The sequence below is a fragment of the Mesoplodon mirus genome, assembly GCF_964341445.2.
Source record: "Mesoplodon mirus genome assembly, chromosome: 11".
In the NCBI taxonomy this organism is placed as follows: domain Eukaryota; kingdom Metazoa; phylum Chordata; class Mammalia; order Artiodactyla; family Ziphiidae; genus Mesoplodon; species Mesoplodon mirus.
The window spans coordinates 74,650,105-74,666,254 of record NC_138987.1 but is presented as its reverse complement, the minus strand read 5'-3'; the positions used below and the strand labels follow the sequence as shown (position 1 = coordinate 74,666,254).

Below are 16,150 nucleotides of genomic sequence, written 5' to 3'. Positions count from 1 at the left end.
CATCAGCAGGCGGACTCTCAACCACTGTGCCACCAGGGAAGCCCCACTGAGAAAATTTATTCAGAGGGAGTGGGCACTTGAAAGTCTATGCCCAGTCAGTGTTAGGGAGGTCATTTTCCCTATGTAAACAGGATGAATAAATAGAGAAACTTGGTCTTCAGAGAGAAACAGAAGCTCAGAGAAAAGCCATAGTGAAAAGAATGTGTGGCTTTATTGACTGAGAGAGAGACAGAGAGAAATAGAGAAAATAGCTGTCTCAGTCCAACCCACCATGCCTGTTTCTAGTAGCATTTCCCATACAGCAAGTTACATGTCACATTTATGAGATGCTCCTAAATCCCTTCAATAAACCCTCTCCATGTGAGATAACTTAATGCATTTTTGTTCCTTGCAACTAGATAATTTTGACTAGAAAATGTGGTTCCTTTTCTGATTCTTCCAATGAAGTTTCGAAAACTTCCAATACAAAGCTATGCAAATAAGTTTTAAATGTTTAACTACATGTTATAAGTCTTATCTTAAGGAGTAAAAGGGTATCATGGCAACTGCAATGAACTTTACTTATGGAAAGTAATGAGCTTGTTACAGCATTTTTTTCAAATTGTACAAAGACTAACCTTTGAATCTTTCTTCAAATGATTCTGCTGTATGCTTCATAACAGAAATAAATATCATACCTCCTTTAGTGAAGGAAAAGATCAGTAAATTGTGATTTTTTTTTACCACCATGACCAGGCTTCCAGTTTTCCCAAATCACCTTGGGATCACTCCCTACATCCTCTCTTTCTCTGAACTATGACATTCCCTGTCTGCAAACTACACAGGAAATTATACATATACATATCTAGATAGATAGATAGACAGATAGAGAGAGAGATAGATAGATAGATCTCCACCTATTCTAGCTAATAGCCTACAAAAATAGTAAAATCTCACCTTCTGAGCCTCTGGGCATGAACATTAGTCTGGCTGACCTCCCAATCCTGGCACAGCTACCAATTTTACATTTGTATACTCAGATTTCACTTAAAACCTAGTTAAACCCCTTTCAGAATACTCTTTTCACCCTCATCCAGCCCTTCCTATTAGATACCACCTAATTCCAAACTGGTCAATATTCCGTTGATAAAACCACCAGTGCTTAGCCAAAGAATATCACTCTTATCCCTCACTTCCCACCACCTCCTCTTTTTCTGCCTATCTCTGACACTCTTGCTGCTCCTGAACCTGGAAACTCCCCAGATAATGGTTGTTGTCTGGTGAGTAAATCTCTCAAGGAAAAGGAATGGGAAGATCAGAGCCCAGAAAGGAAAAAAAAGATAGTAAGTGACTTATGGATGGACTCTATGTCTGTGTTACTCATCTTGTACACTCAGAAACTGCCATGGTACCTGGCATGAGGAGGTACTTAGAAAATACTGTTGAACAAATGAACTACAGGGACAGCAGAATAGCATATCATTCTGCCTACACCCTAGTACTTTCCATTCTCTCAAAAGTGAAGATTCCCAAAAAGACATAATCTCACTATTTCATCTTCTTAACCTGATCCAACTTTGAACATTATAGGGAACTGACATCATTTCTTTAAAAAAAACAAATATAACAAATAAGTAAGATTAATCCATTTCACATACTGAAGATATCTTTCTTTCAATAAGCTTATCCAAATGTTATTCTAGGGTTCTTTAAAAATGTTATTTATTTTCAATGCATTTATTACATAAGTTGTGGACATATAACCTTAATATTAATTAATCAACATAAATATCAATCAAATCATGATATTATATTTGCAATCATCATAAAGAACATAAAAATATGAACTTACATGTTTTGACAAGTTGGGACTCTTCGAATCAACATCATACCTAAAAGATTAAAATATAAAATTTAAATTATTTCCACAAAATAAAGTTAGAGAAAAATGTCAGTATTTCCCCCAAAACATAAATTAAAAATGAATCAAAATTATATGAATGGGGAGAAAAACTTAGCAAATTTAGAAATTTCTCATAATCTGTGGCCTACATAGCAAAGGTAGAACTCACAATCCCTGGGTGCTTTTATTTCTACAACTTAAGTAGAAGTCCTAATATTTTCACAGTCATGAATTCTTCTGCTTGATAAGACAAGTTTAAAATTTCCCTTTTCTGTAAATCAATAGATTCCTAATACTCCATAAAAACTGAAATTCCCTTTTAAAACAAGTGAGGATAACAGGCTATCATTTGTTATAATTATAATTACATTATATAATTATATATAAATATAAGTATATTATAATTATATTATAATTCTTATTTAATATCATAAATGTTCTTATTAATTTTGAAATTTGGCCAAAGTAATGACATATTTTTCCCCAATCACAGAACTTGGGGAAACCATGTATTTTATGGAAAAAGAAATGTATTTATATAGGATTATTATATGTCCTATTTTTGATCACTTAGTACTGGAAATAAATGATTTCTTTAGGAGATCCTGGGAAAACATCACCTACTGTCACTTTAGCCCCTCGTTTTAAAAAATTTTTAGAAACAGAAAGGCTGCTAATAACCAAAACAATCTCAATTTACTGAATTTTTAAATAGGAAAATATTTGTACTGGTTCCAGTCTTTCTCCCAAATCATATTCCTTTCACATTCTTTGTGCATAGCTTCCTACCAAAAATTAACTGCCTTTTTTTTTAAGGTTTAAGTCTTCCCTCTCACATAACAAGAATGTTTCACAGAGAAATGAAGCATCTAGTCAAAATAAAGGCAAAGAAAAAGAGTTCACTGAGTGTACTGATTCTGGGTAGAGGTGCACTTACTCCATAGCAAAGAATGTTTACCACAAACTGGCTTTAAAATTTTGTGATGCAAATACCTGCCTCAGAAGAATTACAAATTACTCTTCTTCACAACAGGGCATTTCGATCACTCTCAACAGCTGTAAACTAGAATTTTGAATCAACAAATTGCCAACATCTACTGAAGACCTACAAATATTAGTTAAAAAAATATTTTTCTTATTTAAGAAATTTTTCTTGTTCAAAACAATTTCTAAGGGTAAAATTAAAATTAGCAACTGTAGCAATATCAAAGGTAAAACATAACTCTGCTGGCTCCTCAAATATCATCCCTGGAAACCATTTTCTATAAAGGGTTTAGTGTGGACTAGGGAGAAATAACATGGCATATTCAGCTCAGTTAAAAAAGCAAAAAGAAAAGTATTTATGTTTTCATCACAAAGAGTTTAAATATCCTCACATACAATTCTCCTTCACTGTCTTTAACAAAGCTTTTAATACTATTACCTCAAAAATAGGTAATTTACAGCATACCTCTGAAGGCTTTAAATAATATGTTGGATTACAATGCACTTGAAATTGCCATGATTTTTCTTCTAAAATAATTTTCCTTCTACCTTTTCTAAAAGTATCACTGGTTTTAATCCTCACAAGTCAGAACATAAACACGACATCCTAAATAGTTAAAAATATATCTGTGTGCATGGGGGTGGGGCTGTGTGAATGTGGGTGTCTGTCTATGTTTATAAGTGCCATAATCTCCTTAAGTAAAGGAGAATACACTGCAAAGCAGAACTTCAGTAGTCTACCCCCAGGATGGTACACTTGTGCCTAAATGTACTAACAGCAATTTTGTAAACCATTTCATCCTGTTGTTGAAATCTTATTAGTAGAGTACTGAATTGGCAGTAACTGATTTGAATGGCTCCTAAGGATTATGTTTTCTAGTGGAGGGTAACAGATGTTGACTGGAATTTTTCCTGTATTTCTGCAATTCCAACTAAGGCCCAAAGCTGTAAACAAAAGATGCTAAGTTTCTCCTCACTGCTTAGCTCAGAGATCCCATTGAATCACTCTCATTATGGTCAGACCCGACTCCACAAAGCTTACTCATGAAGTGACAGGCTATTCCTTACTCCTGGGGGGACATCAGGAGGTTCTTTCCACTCCCTAAAGCAAGGTAAATGGGAGCTCCAAAACCTAGGGTGATTGTGTGAAGAGGAGGACAGCATCTGGTTTCCTTGTCACTTAAAGAACCCACCTATAGGTCCATCCTAGGATGCCAATGGAAGAGAATGTTAGCTAACAGTGTTAGGAAGTGCCTTCTAAGAGCTGAAGAACAAGGAACAATGTCCTTTTGAAAGCAAGAAGGACCCTCTGGGGCTCCTGGGTACGGAAGCCTTTCCACGTCCCCCGTTTCTCATTTGTAGGGAACAGACTCCAGCCTCCATAAGTTTCCCTGAGTTCCAAAGGGCAGATTACAACAGTTGTTAACCAAGGAAGGGAGGGGATGCAGAGACAAGGGAGGAACAGCAGAGAAACAATAGTGCAGCCTTGGGGCAGGGTCCTGGTTCACCCTAAAGGAGTACACATAACAATATCTTTAAGCTCTTTATAGAACTAAAATCTCCAACAAATGGAAGATGTTGGCATTATTCATTCCAGAGAAGGCCACCTGAGGCCAGATTAAAGGAATCAGAGAAGCACATCAAGAGATTACCTGAGACCAGATTAGAGGAATGCAGGCCCTGAACACACCCTAATCTTATCAGGAACCCCACCCTTGAATCCTTGCTATAAAACTCATCAACAAATCTTCCCAGGTTGGAACATAAGTTTTCAAGGGCGGCAGCATGCTGTGTCTCCCTTTGCCTGGCAAAGCAATAAAGCTATTCTTTTCTACTTCACCCAAAACTCTGTCTCTGAGATTTGATTCAGCACCACTGCATAGCTTTTTAGTCCCCTTGATATGTGACCCCTGTGGCCAGTATCCTCTAAGGTCTAGGTTTTGCAGAACCCACATATCTGCCTCCCAACTCCCCTAGCTTTCTGCTCTTCCACTCTCCTTCTCTCCTGCAAGTAGCTATGATAGTATCTCCAAATGAGGGGAGAGAAAGTGAAGAGTTTTGGATTAAGTTTGAGATTAAAGTTATAAAATGAATAGTACATAACTATTAACAAAATGAGATGGCTCTAATAAACAAAAGTGATTGAAAAGTCATGCAATTAGACCTTGGCATTGTTAAGGTAGCCCTTAACCAATGGGAAAAACTGGAATTGGCAGTGTTGGGACAATTATTGGAAAAAATATAGCAAAATATTTCCCCCCAAAGTGTTGAGAATCTTCAAAACTAGATTGTAATAACATAATACATTCCATAATTATCACCATCTGATTTATCAAGGAGGAAAATCATCTACTAGGTAAGTCAAACCTACACTTGTAACTCCCTTGTTGGTGTTCTAGGCTAAATGGAAAAGCAAGAGCAAAAAGAATTATATCTGATTTCTCATATTCTCCTCACATACTACATAGTGATACAGCTACCTACACTTCTTGCTCAAAGACATTACTGTACAGCTGTTCTGCCAATAATAAAATTTTCAACTATGACAACAAAGTAATTTATAAAGTACCTATACTATTATAGGCATAACAGTTATATAACAAAATAAATAAATGAAAAGTTTATGACTTTATCTGTGATATATACATAGCATGATGACAGAAACCGTGTCTCTTTAATGAGTAAGTACACAGCAAATCAAAAAGGCAGGAGAATTTTACGACTCATAGCTGATAAATTAATCTTAAAAAATCTCAGGCAAATCACCATACCAATAATTGTGGATTAATCAGAACTTACAGGAATTTGGGCCACTGCTGCCAGGAATCAAATCATAGTCATTCATTTTCTTTCTCTCTCTCTCTGATTACAATTTTCTATCAGCATTGAAAGTTAACTAAAAATACCTCCCAAAAGCCATTTCTCAAACCTTCCATAATATGCAATTGTTTAGATGTTGTACTTCCAAAGCTTCTTTTTTATTGTTTTTTAGAATTTTGTAAAATCAATACACAGGTTAACTAAATAAAACACAATCCTGAAAACCATTTACACCTATCTGTTGGCCAATGTAGACTACTGCACTATTCAGCACTGCTGTTCCTTCAAAGGGACATGTTACTGTAAACATGTTGGAGTATTTGTGGTAGTGCTCTGAGTGATGTACATTGGGATCACAGGTGATTTTATTGACTACTTTATCCTTTTCTCATTTCCTAAATTTTCTACAATGAACATTTTCTCCTAGGACTAATACATTGCTAAGACAAAATTTAAAAACTAATCATAGGTACAATGGATAAATAGGTACTCATAACTAGAGAACAATTACACTGTTCCTCACATTTATTTAGATAGATATGGTGGAAAAATCACAATGTTTAAAAAGAAAAAAAGAAAGCCTGCTCTCCCAGGTTATATGAGATACTTACAAAAGTGGGAAATCAGAAGACATTATTTAAAGTAATATCAAAAATAGTACATAAACTAAAAGAGAATATACTTGTTACTTTTCTTGATAATCTTCTCCAGTATCCCTTTCTGTGGTCCTAACTGTCTGATTTTTTAGAGACAATATAAAATTGAAATAATATTATATGACTCAAATTTCTGAAATTAACCAAATACATTCAAAAGTTTAAATGATACTTATTTAACTCAATTTTGCAATATGCTTCACATTTCAAACATGATACAATTTCTATGAGAAATCCTGTAATTTTTAGAAAAAAAGAAAAAGCTGAAGAAAAAATATATCATTTACCTACACTAATTTGGTACTATATTTCTTCTTGTTACACTATGATAAAATAATACAACATGCTCCCATCCTAATCAAACATACTAATTTCCTATATATTCTTACTTTTGCTTACTTATAATAAATATATTCCATTACTACATTCACTGTGCAGTAGAACCCTTCAAACATATACTTTCATCAGTATTAGATAACCAAGACAAAAATAAAAATTCCTCAGTCCAGGCATTATTTATTCTCTTCATAAAATTTTAGACATTCGGGTTTTGTACCATTAAATTATAAACTATTTTATGCAAAATTTAATTCTATACTGGAAAGCACAGATCCAATGAACATGTTAATTAAACTATCCAGGCCTCGGTTTTCTCATTTATAAAAATGAGATTGGGGCTTCCCTGGTGGTGCAGTGGTTGAGAGTCCGCCTGCCGATGCAGGGGACACTTGTTCATACCCTGGTCCAGGAGGATCCCACATGCCGCGGAGTGGCTGGGACCATGAGCCATGGCCACTGAGCCTGCGCGTCTGGAGCCTGTGCTCCACAATGGGAGAGGCCACAGTAGTGAGAGGCAAGTGTACCAAAAAAAAAAAAAAAAAGAGATAACTCTAACTCAGAAATTTATTGGGTTGGTTAAATCTGTTTACATATAGCAATGATTCTATTACAAACTGTGAATAATAGCAGTAGTATTACTATCACAAACCACACCTTTTTGTCTGTACTTACAAAACTTACTCTCAAATGGTATGAGATCCCATAGTTATTTTACTTAGTTTATAAAAAAACTGGAAGATATTAGTAACAAACATATTAAACCATCAAATCATTCTTTTCTTCCATATTTCCACCAGTAAGTGTGCTGAAATTTTGTTTCCCTTTTTTTTAATTCCCTGAATCATGTACAGTACAATATTACTGATTTATTACAAAGTATTAGAGAAATATGTTAAGTTCTATCAATGGCCTAACTTCCTTCCTACCTTTAAGCCTTCCTTGTCCATGCTAAGCATACCTGGTGAGCTTGACAAACACGGTATAAGTATCACGTGCTTCCCGAACCTAACATATTCTCATTTGAGTCATTAGTTTGTCAAAGTAACTCTAGAAATGGCATTTGGTAAAATAGACATAATATTTAAATGACTAACCAACACCAAGTTCAGTGGAATTATATTTTCTTACCTGGACACTCCTTAAAATCCATTAGCTTCCTTAGTCTCATGTTCAGTAGAGATGAGCACGTGACCACCACTCCATGTACAGGTAAATCATTCTTTACCTACTTCTCTCCAGAATGACCTGACCAGCTCTCAATTTTTGCTCTCAGGTCTACTGACTAATATTCGATTGCTATCATCCTTTTTAGAGCACCATTTTCCTTCCTTTCCTTCTACTAATGCAATTCTAGAATAGCCACAATTATGAATGTGAAATGACGTAGACTTAAGAAGCCAATACAAGGAGGGCTAAGATTAAACAACAGTGTGGGAAAGTGGGTGAGTACCACAGTTCACCTCTGTGGAACAAAAACTCAATAACTAATAAGATCTTGTAAACTGACTGACTCCAGACTCTCTGTGGATAGGGAGTTGAACTGAAAGATAATATTTTAATATGTCTGATTCAGCATCAAAATAAAAAGAATATTAAAAATTCTAGCTTTATTCTAGGGAGAAGATGGCAGAAGAGTAAGACGCGGAGATCACCTTCCTCCCCACAGATACATCAGAAATACATCTACACGTGGAACTGCTTCTATAGAACACCCACGGATCACTGGCAGAAGACCTCACACCTCCCAAAAGGAAAGAAACTCCCCACATACCTGGTTAGGGCAAAAGAAAAAAGAATAAACAGAGACAAAAGAATAGGGATGGGACCTGCATCAGTGGGAGGGAGCTGTGAAGGAGGAAAGGTTTCCATACACTAGAAGCCCCTTCATGGGAGGAGACTCCGGTGGCAGAGGGGGAAGCTTCAGAGCCATGGAGGAGAGCACAGCAACAGGGGTGTGGAGGGCAAAGCAGAGAGATTTCTGCACAGAGGATCGGTGCCGACCAGCACTCACCAGCCCGAGAGGCTTGTCTGCTCACCCGCCGGGACAGGCGGGGGCTGGGAGCTGAGGCTCGGACTTCAGTTGGATGCCTGGAGACAACTGGGGTTGGTGGAATGAACACAGCCTGAAGGGGTTAGTGCACCAAGGCTAGCTGGGAGGGAGTCCGGGAGAAGTGTGGAGCTGCCAAAGAGACAAGAGACTTTTTCTTGCCTCTTTGTCTCTTGCTGCACGAGGAGAGGGGATTAAGAGCGGTGCTCTGGATGAGTGGTGCCCGTCCAGAGACGGGCCCAAGCCATGGCTAACAGAGCAGACCCCAGAGATGGGCGTGGGATGCTAAGGCTGCTGCTGCCGCCACCAAGAAGCCTGTGTGCCAGAACAGATCAATATCCACGCTGCCCCTCCTGGAAGCCTGTGCAGCCCGCCACTACCACGGTCTTGTGACCTAGGGACAATTTCCCCAGGAGAATGCAGGGCGCACCTCAGGCTGGTGCAACGTCACACTGGCCTGTACCACCACAAGCTTGCCCCGCATCCATACCCCTCCATCCCCCCGGCCTGAGTGAGCCAGAGCCCCCGAATCAGCTGCTCCTATAACACCATCCTGTCAGAGCAAAGAAGAGATTCCCTCAGGTGACCTACATGCAGAGGAGGGACCAAGTCCAAAGCTGAAACCCAGGAGCTGTACAAACAAAGAAGAGAAAGGGAAATTTCTCCTAGCAGCCTCAGAAGCAGCGGATTAAAGCTCCACAATCAACTTGACATACCCTGCATCTGTGGAATACCTGAATAGACAACGAATCATCCCAAATTGAGGAGGTGGACTTTGGGAGAAACATATATTATTTTTTCCCCTTTTCCTCTTGTTGTGAGTGTGTATGTGTATGCTCTGTGTGAGATTTTGTCTGTATATCTTTGCTTTCACCATTTGTCCTAGGGCTCTGACTGTCCATTTTTTTCTTTCTTTTTTTTTTACTTAAAATTTGTTTTTCTTAATAATTATTTTTTATTTTAATTATTTTATTTTATCGTACTTTCTTTTATTTTATCCCCTTTATTTCTTTCTTTCTTTTTCTTCTCCCTTTTATGCTGAGCTATGTGGTGAACAGGCTCCTGGTGCTCCAGCCAGGTGTAAGGGCTGTGCCACAGAGGTGGGAGAGCCAACTTCAGGACACTGGTTCACAAGAAACCTCCCAGATCCATGTAATATCAAATGGTGAAAACCTTCCAGAGATCTCCATCTCAACACCAACACCAAGCTTCATGCAACAACCAGCAAGCTACACTGCTGGACACCCTATGCCAAACAATGAGCAAGACAGGAACACAGTCCCATACTATAGCAGAGAGGCTGCCAAAAATCATATTAAGGCCACAGACACCCCAAAACACACCACCAGACGTGGACGTGCCCACAAGAAAGACAAGATCCAACTTCATCCACCAGAACACAGGCACTAGTCCCCTCCACCAGGAAACCTACACAACCCACTGAACCAACCTGAGCCACTGGGGAAAGACATCAGAAGCAATGGGAACTACCAACCTGCAGTCTGCAAAAGGAAACCCCAAACACAGTAACACATGCAAAATGAAAAGACAGAAAAACACACAGCAGATGAAGGCACAAGGTAAAAACCCACCAGACCTAACAAATGAAGAGGAAATAGGCAGTCTACCAGAAAAAGAATTCAGAATAGTGATAGTAAAGATGATCCAAAATCTTGGAAATAGAATAGAGAAAATGCAAAAACATTTAACAAGGACCTAGAAGAACTAAAGAGCAAACAAGCAATGATGAACAACAAAATAAATGAAATTAAAAATACTCTAGAAGGAATCAATAGTAGAATAACGGAGGCAGAAGAATGGATAAGTGACATGGAAGATAAAATAGTGGAAATAACTACTGCACAGCAGAATAAAGAAAAAACAATGAAAAGAATTGAGGACAGTCTCAGAGACCTCTGGGAGAACAATAAACACACCAACATTCGAATTATAGGGGTCCCAGAAGAAGAGAAAAAGAAAGGGATTGAGAGAATATTTGAAGAGATTATAGTTGAAACTTCCCTAATATGGGAAAGGAAATAGTTAAATCAAGTCCAGGAAGCACACAGAGTCCCATAAAGGATAAATCCAAGGAGAAACACGCGAAGACACATATTAATCAAACTATCAAAAATTAAATACAAAGAAAACATATTAAAAGCAGGGAGGGAAAAACAACAAACAACGCACAAGGGAATCCCCATAAGGATAACAGCTGATCTTTCAGCAGAAACTCTGCAAGCCAGTAGGCAGTGGCAGAACATATTTAAAGTGATGAAGTAGAAAAAACTACAACCAAAATTACTGTACCCAGCAAAGATCTCGTTCAGAGTTGATGGAGAAATTAAAACTTTTACAGGCAAGCAAAAGCTGAGAGAGTTCAGCACCACCAAACAAGCTTTACAACAAATGCTAAAGGAACTTATCTACACAAGAAACACAAGAGAAGGAAAAGACCTACAATAACAAACCCAAAACAATTAAGTAAAAGGGAATAGTAACATACATACATATCGATAATTACCTTAAATATAAATGGATTAAATGCTCTCACCAAAAGAAACAGACTGGCTGAATGGATACAAAAACAAGACCCATATATATGCTGTCTACATGAGACCCACTTCAGACCTAGGTACACATACAAACTGAAAGTGATGGGATGGAAAAAGATATTCCATGCAAATGGAAATCAGAAGAAAGCTGGAGTAGCAATTCTCATATCAGACAAAATAGATTTTAAAATAAAGATTATTAAAAGAGACAAAGAAGGACACTACATAATGATCAAGGGATCAATCAAAAAAGAAGATATAACAATTGTAAATATGTATGCACCCAACATAGGAGCACATGAATACATAAGGCAAATACTAACAGCCATAAAAGGGGAAATCAACAGTAACACAATCATAGTAGGGGACTTTAACACCACACTTTTACCGATGGACAGATTATCCAAAATGAAAATAAATACGGAAACACAAGCTTTAAATGATACATTAAACAAGATGGACTTAATTCATATTTATAGGACATTCCATCCAAAAACAAAAGAATACACATTTTTCTCAAGTGCTCATGGAACATTCTCCAGGATAGATCATATCTTGGGTCACAATCTAGCCTTGGTAAATTTAAGAAAACTGAAATCGTAACAAGTATCTTTTCCGACCACAATGCTATGAGACTAGACATCAATTACAGGAAAAGATCTGTAAAAAATACAAACACATGGAGGCTAAACAATACATTACTTAATAACGAAGTGATCACTGAAAAAAATCAAAGAGGAAATAAAAAAATACCTAGAAACAAACGACAATGGAGACACAAGGACCCAAATCCTACATGATGCAGCAAAAGCAGTTCTAAGAGGGAAGTTTATAGCAATACAATCCTACCTTAAGAAACAGGAAACATCTCATATAAAAAACTTAACCTTGCACCAAAAGCAATTAGAGAAAGAAGAACAAAACAAACCCAAATTTAGCAGAAGGAAAGAAATCATAAAGATCACATCAGAAATAAATGAAAAAGAAATGAAGGAAATGATAACAAAGATCAATAAAACTAAGAGCTGGTTCTTTGAGAAGATAAACAAAATTGATAAAGCATAAAATCAGACTCATCGGGCTTCCCTGGTGGCGCAGTGGTTGAGAGTCTGCCTGCTGATGCAGGGGACACGGGTTCGTGCCCCGGTCCGGGAAGATCCCACATGCCGCGGAGTGGCTGGGCCCGTGAGCCATGGCAGCTGAGCCTGTGCGTCCGGAGCCTGTGCTCCGCCAAGGGAGAGGCCACAACAGTGAGAGGCCCATGTACCACCAAAAAAAAAAAAAAAAAATCAGACTCATCAAGAAAAAAAGGAGAAGACACAAATCAATAGAATTAGAAAGGAAAAAGGAGAAGTAACAACTGACACTGCAGAAATACAAAAGATCATGACAGATTACTAAAAGCAACTCTATGCCAATAAAATGGGCAACCTGGAAGAAAGGGACAAATTCTTAGAAATGCACAACCTGCCAAGACTGAATCAGGAAGAAACAGAAAATATGAATAGACTAATCACAAGCAATGAAATTGAAACTGTGATTAAAAATCTTCCAACAAACAAAAGCCCACGACCAGATGGCTTCACAGCCAAATTCTATCAAACATTTAGAGAAGAGCTAACACCTATCCTTCTCAAACTCTTCCAAAATATAGCAAAGGGAGGAATACTCCCAAACTCATTCTATGAGGCCACCATCACACTGATAACAAAACCAGCCAAATGTGTCACAAAGAAATGAAATTACACGCCAATATCACTGATGAACATAGATGCAAAAATCTTCAACAAAATACTAGCAAACAGAATCCAACAGCACATTAAAAGGATCATACACTATGATCAATTGGGGTTTATTCAAGGAATGCAAGGATTCTTCAATATACGCAAATTAATCAACGTGATACACCATATTAACAAATTGAAGGAGAAAAACCATATGATCATCTCAATAAATGCAGAGAAAGCTTTCGATACAATTCAACACCAATTTATGATAAAAACCCTGCAGAAAGTAGGCATAGATGGAACTTTCCTCAACATAATAAAGGCCATATATGACAAACCCACAGCCAACATCATCCTCAATGGTTAAAAACTGAAATCATTTGCACTAAGATCAGGAACAAGACAAGGTTGCCCACTCTCACCACTCTTATTCAACATAGTTTTGGAAGTTCTAGCCACAGCAATCAGAGAAGAAAAAGAAATAAAAGGTATCCAAATCGGAAAAGAAGTAGTAAAGCTGTCACTGCTTGCAGATGACATGATACTATACATAGAGAATCTTAAAGATTCTACCAGAAAACTACTAGAGCTAATCAATGAATTTGGTAAAGTAGCAGGATACAAAATTAATGCACAGAAATCTCTGCACTCTTATACACTAATGATGAAAAATCTGAAAGTAAAATTAAGAAAACACTCCCATTTACCATTGCAACAACATATCTAGGAATAAACCTATCTAAGGAGACAAAAGACCTGTATGGAGAAAATTATAAGACATTGATGAAAGAAATTAAAGATGATACAAATAGATGGAGAGATATACCATGTTCTTGGATTGAAAGAATCAACATTGTGAAAATGACTCTACTACCCAAAGCAATCTACAGATTCAATGCTATCCTTATGAAACTACCACTGGCATTTTTCACAGAACTAGAAATTTCATAATTTGTATAGAGATACAAAAGACCCCGAATAGCCAAAATAAACTTGAGAACGAAAAATGGAGTTGGAGGAATCAGGCTCCCTGACTTCAGATGATACTACAAAGCTACAGTAATCAAGACAATATGGTACTGGCACAAAAACAGAAATATAGATCAAGGGAACAGGATAGAAAGCCCAGAGATAAACCCATGCACATATGGTCACCTTATCTTTCATAAAGGAGGCAAGAATATACAGTGGAGAAAAGACAGCCTCTTCAATAAGTGGTGCTCGGAAAACTGGACAGGTAGATGTAAACGTATGAAATTAGAACACTCCCTAACACCATACACAAAAATAAACTCAAAATGGATTAAAGACCTAAATGTAACGGCAGACACTATCAACCTCTTAGAGGAAAATATAGGCAGAACACTCTATGACATAAATCACAGCAAGATCCTTTTTGACCCACCTCCTAGAGAAATGGAAATAAATATAAAAATAAACAAATGGGACCTAATGAAACTTAAAAGCTTTTTCACAGCAAAGTAAACCCTAAATGAGACCAAAAGACAACCCTCAGAATCGGAGAAAATATTTGCAAGTGAAGCAACTGACAAAGGATTAATCTCCAAAATATAAAAGCAGCATATGCAGCTGAACAATAAAAAAACAAACAACCCGATCCAAAAATGGGCAGAAGACCTAAACAGACATTTCTCCAAAGAAGATATACAGATTGCCAACAAACACATGAAATAATGCTCAACATCATTAATCGTTAGAGAAATGCAAATCAAAACTACAATGAGATATCATCTCACACCAGTCAGAATGGCCATCATCAAAAAATCTAGAAACAATAAATGCTGGAGAGGGTGTGGAGAAAAGGGAACACTCTTGCATGTTGGTGGGAATGTAAATTGATATAGCCACTATGGAGAACAGTATGGAGATTCCTTAAAAAACTACAAATAGAACTACTGTACAACCTAGCAATCCCACTACTGGGCATATACTCTGAGAAAACCATAATTCAAAGAGTCATGTACCAAAATGTTCATTGCAGTTCTATTTACAATAGTCAGGACATGGAAGCAACCTAAGTGTCCTTCAACGGATGAATGGATAAATAATATGTGGGACATATACACAATGGAATATTACTCAGCCATAAAAAGAAACAAAATTGAGTTATTTGTAGTGAGGTGGATAGACCTAGAGTCTGTCATACAGACTGAAGTAAGTCAGAAGGAGAAAAACAAATACCATATGCTAACACATATATATGGAATCTAAGAAAAAAAAATGTCATGAAGAACCTAAGGGTAAGATGGGAATAAAGACACAGACCTACTAGAGAATGGACTTGAGGATATGGAGAGTGGGAATGGTAAGCTGTGACAAAGTGAGAGAGTGGCATGGACATATATACACTACCAAACGTAAAATAGATAGCTAGTGGGAAGCAGTTGCATAGCACAGGGAGATCAGTTAGGTGGTTTGTGACCACCTAAACGGGTGGGATGAAGAGGGTGGGAGGGAGGGAGATGCAAGAGGGAAGAGATATGGGAACATATATATATATGTATAACTGATTCACTTTGTTATAAAGTAGAAACTAACACACCATTGTAAAGCAATTATACTCCAATAAAGATGTTAAAAAAAGAAAAAATCTAGCTTTAGCATCCTGAGTCTATAAATCAGAAACTAACACACCATTGTAAAGCAATTTTACTCCAATAAAGATGTTTAAAAAATTCTAGCTTTAGCATCCTGAGTCTTGGAAATATGAGTCCACAAAGAGATAAAGGGAGCCATAGTTAGGCAGAGATCCATGTACTATACAAAGAAGCAGCTGAGAGAAGTCAAGGTCTGGGAAATATCAGCCATGGGAATATATGAGAATCACCTTGGAGTATAAGTAGAAATTTTAAGAAACCTACTAAGGCATAGGATGGTTTGAAAGAATGTCCATATATACCACCCAGCATTTCTACATGGTTAAATTAATCACTTATATTTTCAATAAACAGGTAGCAGAAAATCTATAAAATGCAAAGCAATGCTGGGGACAGTGCTCAGGCCACACTCTAAATAGAATTAATCTGATTACCTGCTAATATAATCTAGTATTTAGTACATCCATAGGACCCAACTTTATGTTATGGATGTAGTCTTTAAAAATCAGTTTATAAAATGCA

At 37.2% G+C, this 16,150-nt stretch overlaps 1 protein-coding gene across 1 annotated transcript in view; it reads right to left on the bottom strand.

Moving 5' to 3' along the window:
• Positions 1–16,150, bottom strand: part of CPNE8 (copine 8) — a gene marked incomplete at its 3' end in the record, with an annotated part of 339,332 nt that overhangs the window by 226,085 nt on the left and 97,097 nt on the right. The window contains exons 5-6 of the mRNA XM_082635327.1: positions 10,179–10,230; positions 1,832–1,871 (exon numbers count right to left, since the gene is read on the bottom strand). Coding sequence (XP_082491453.1) covers positions 1,832–1,871; positions 10,179–10,230 — 92 coding nt within the window. The remainder of the gene's footprint in view (positions 1–1,831; positions 1,872–10,178; positions 10,231–16,150) is intronic.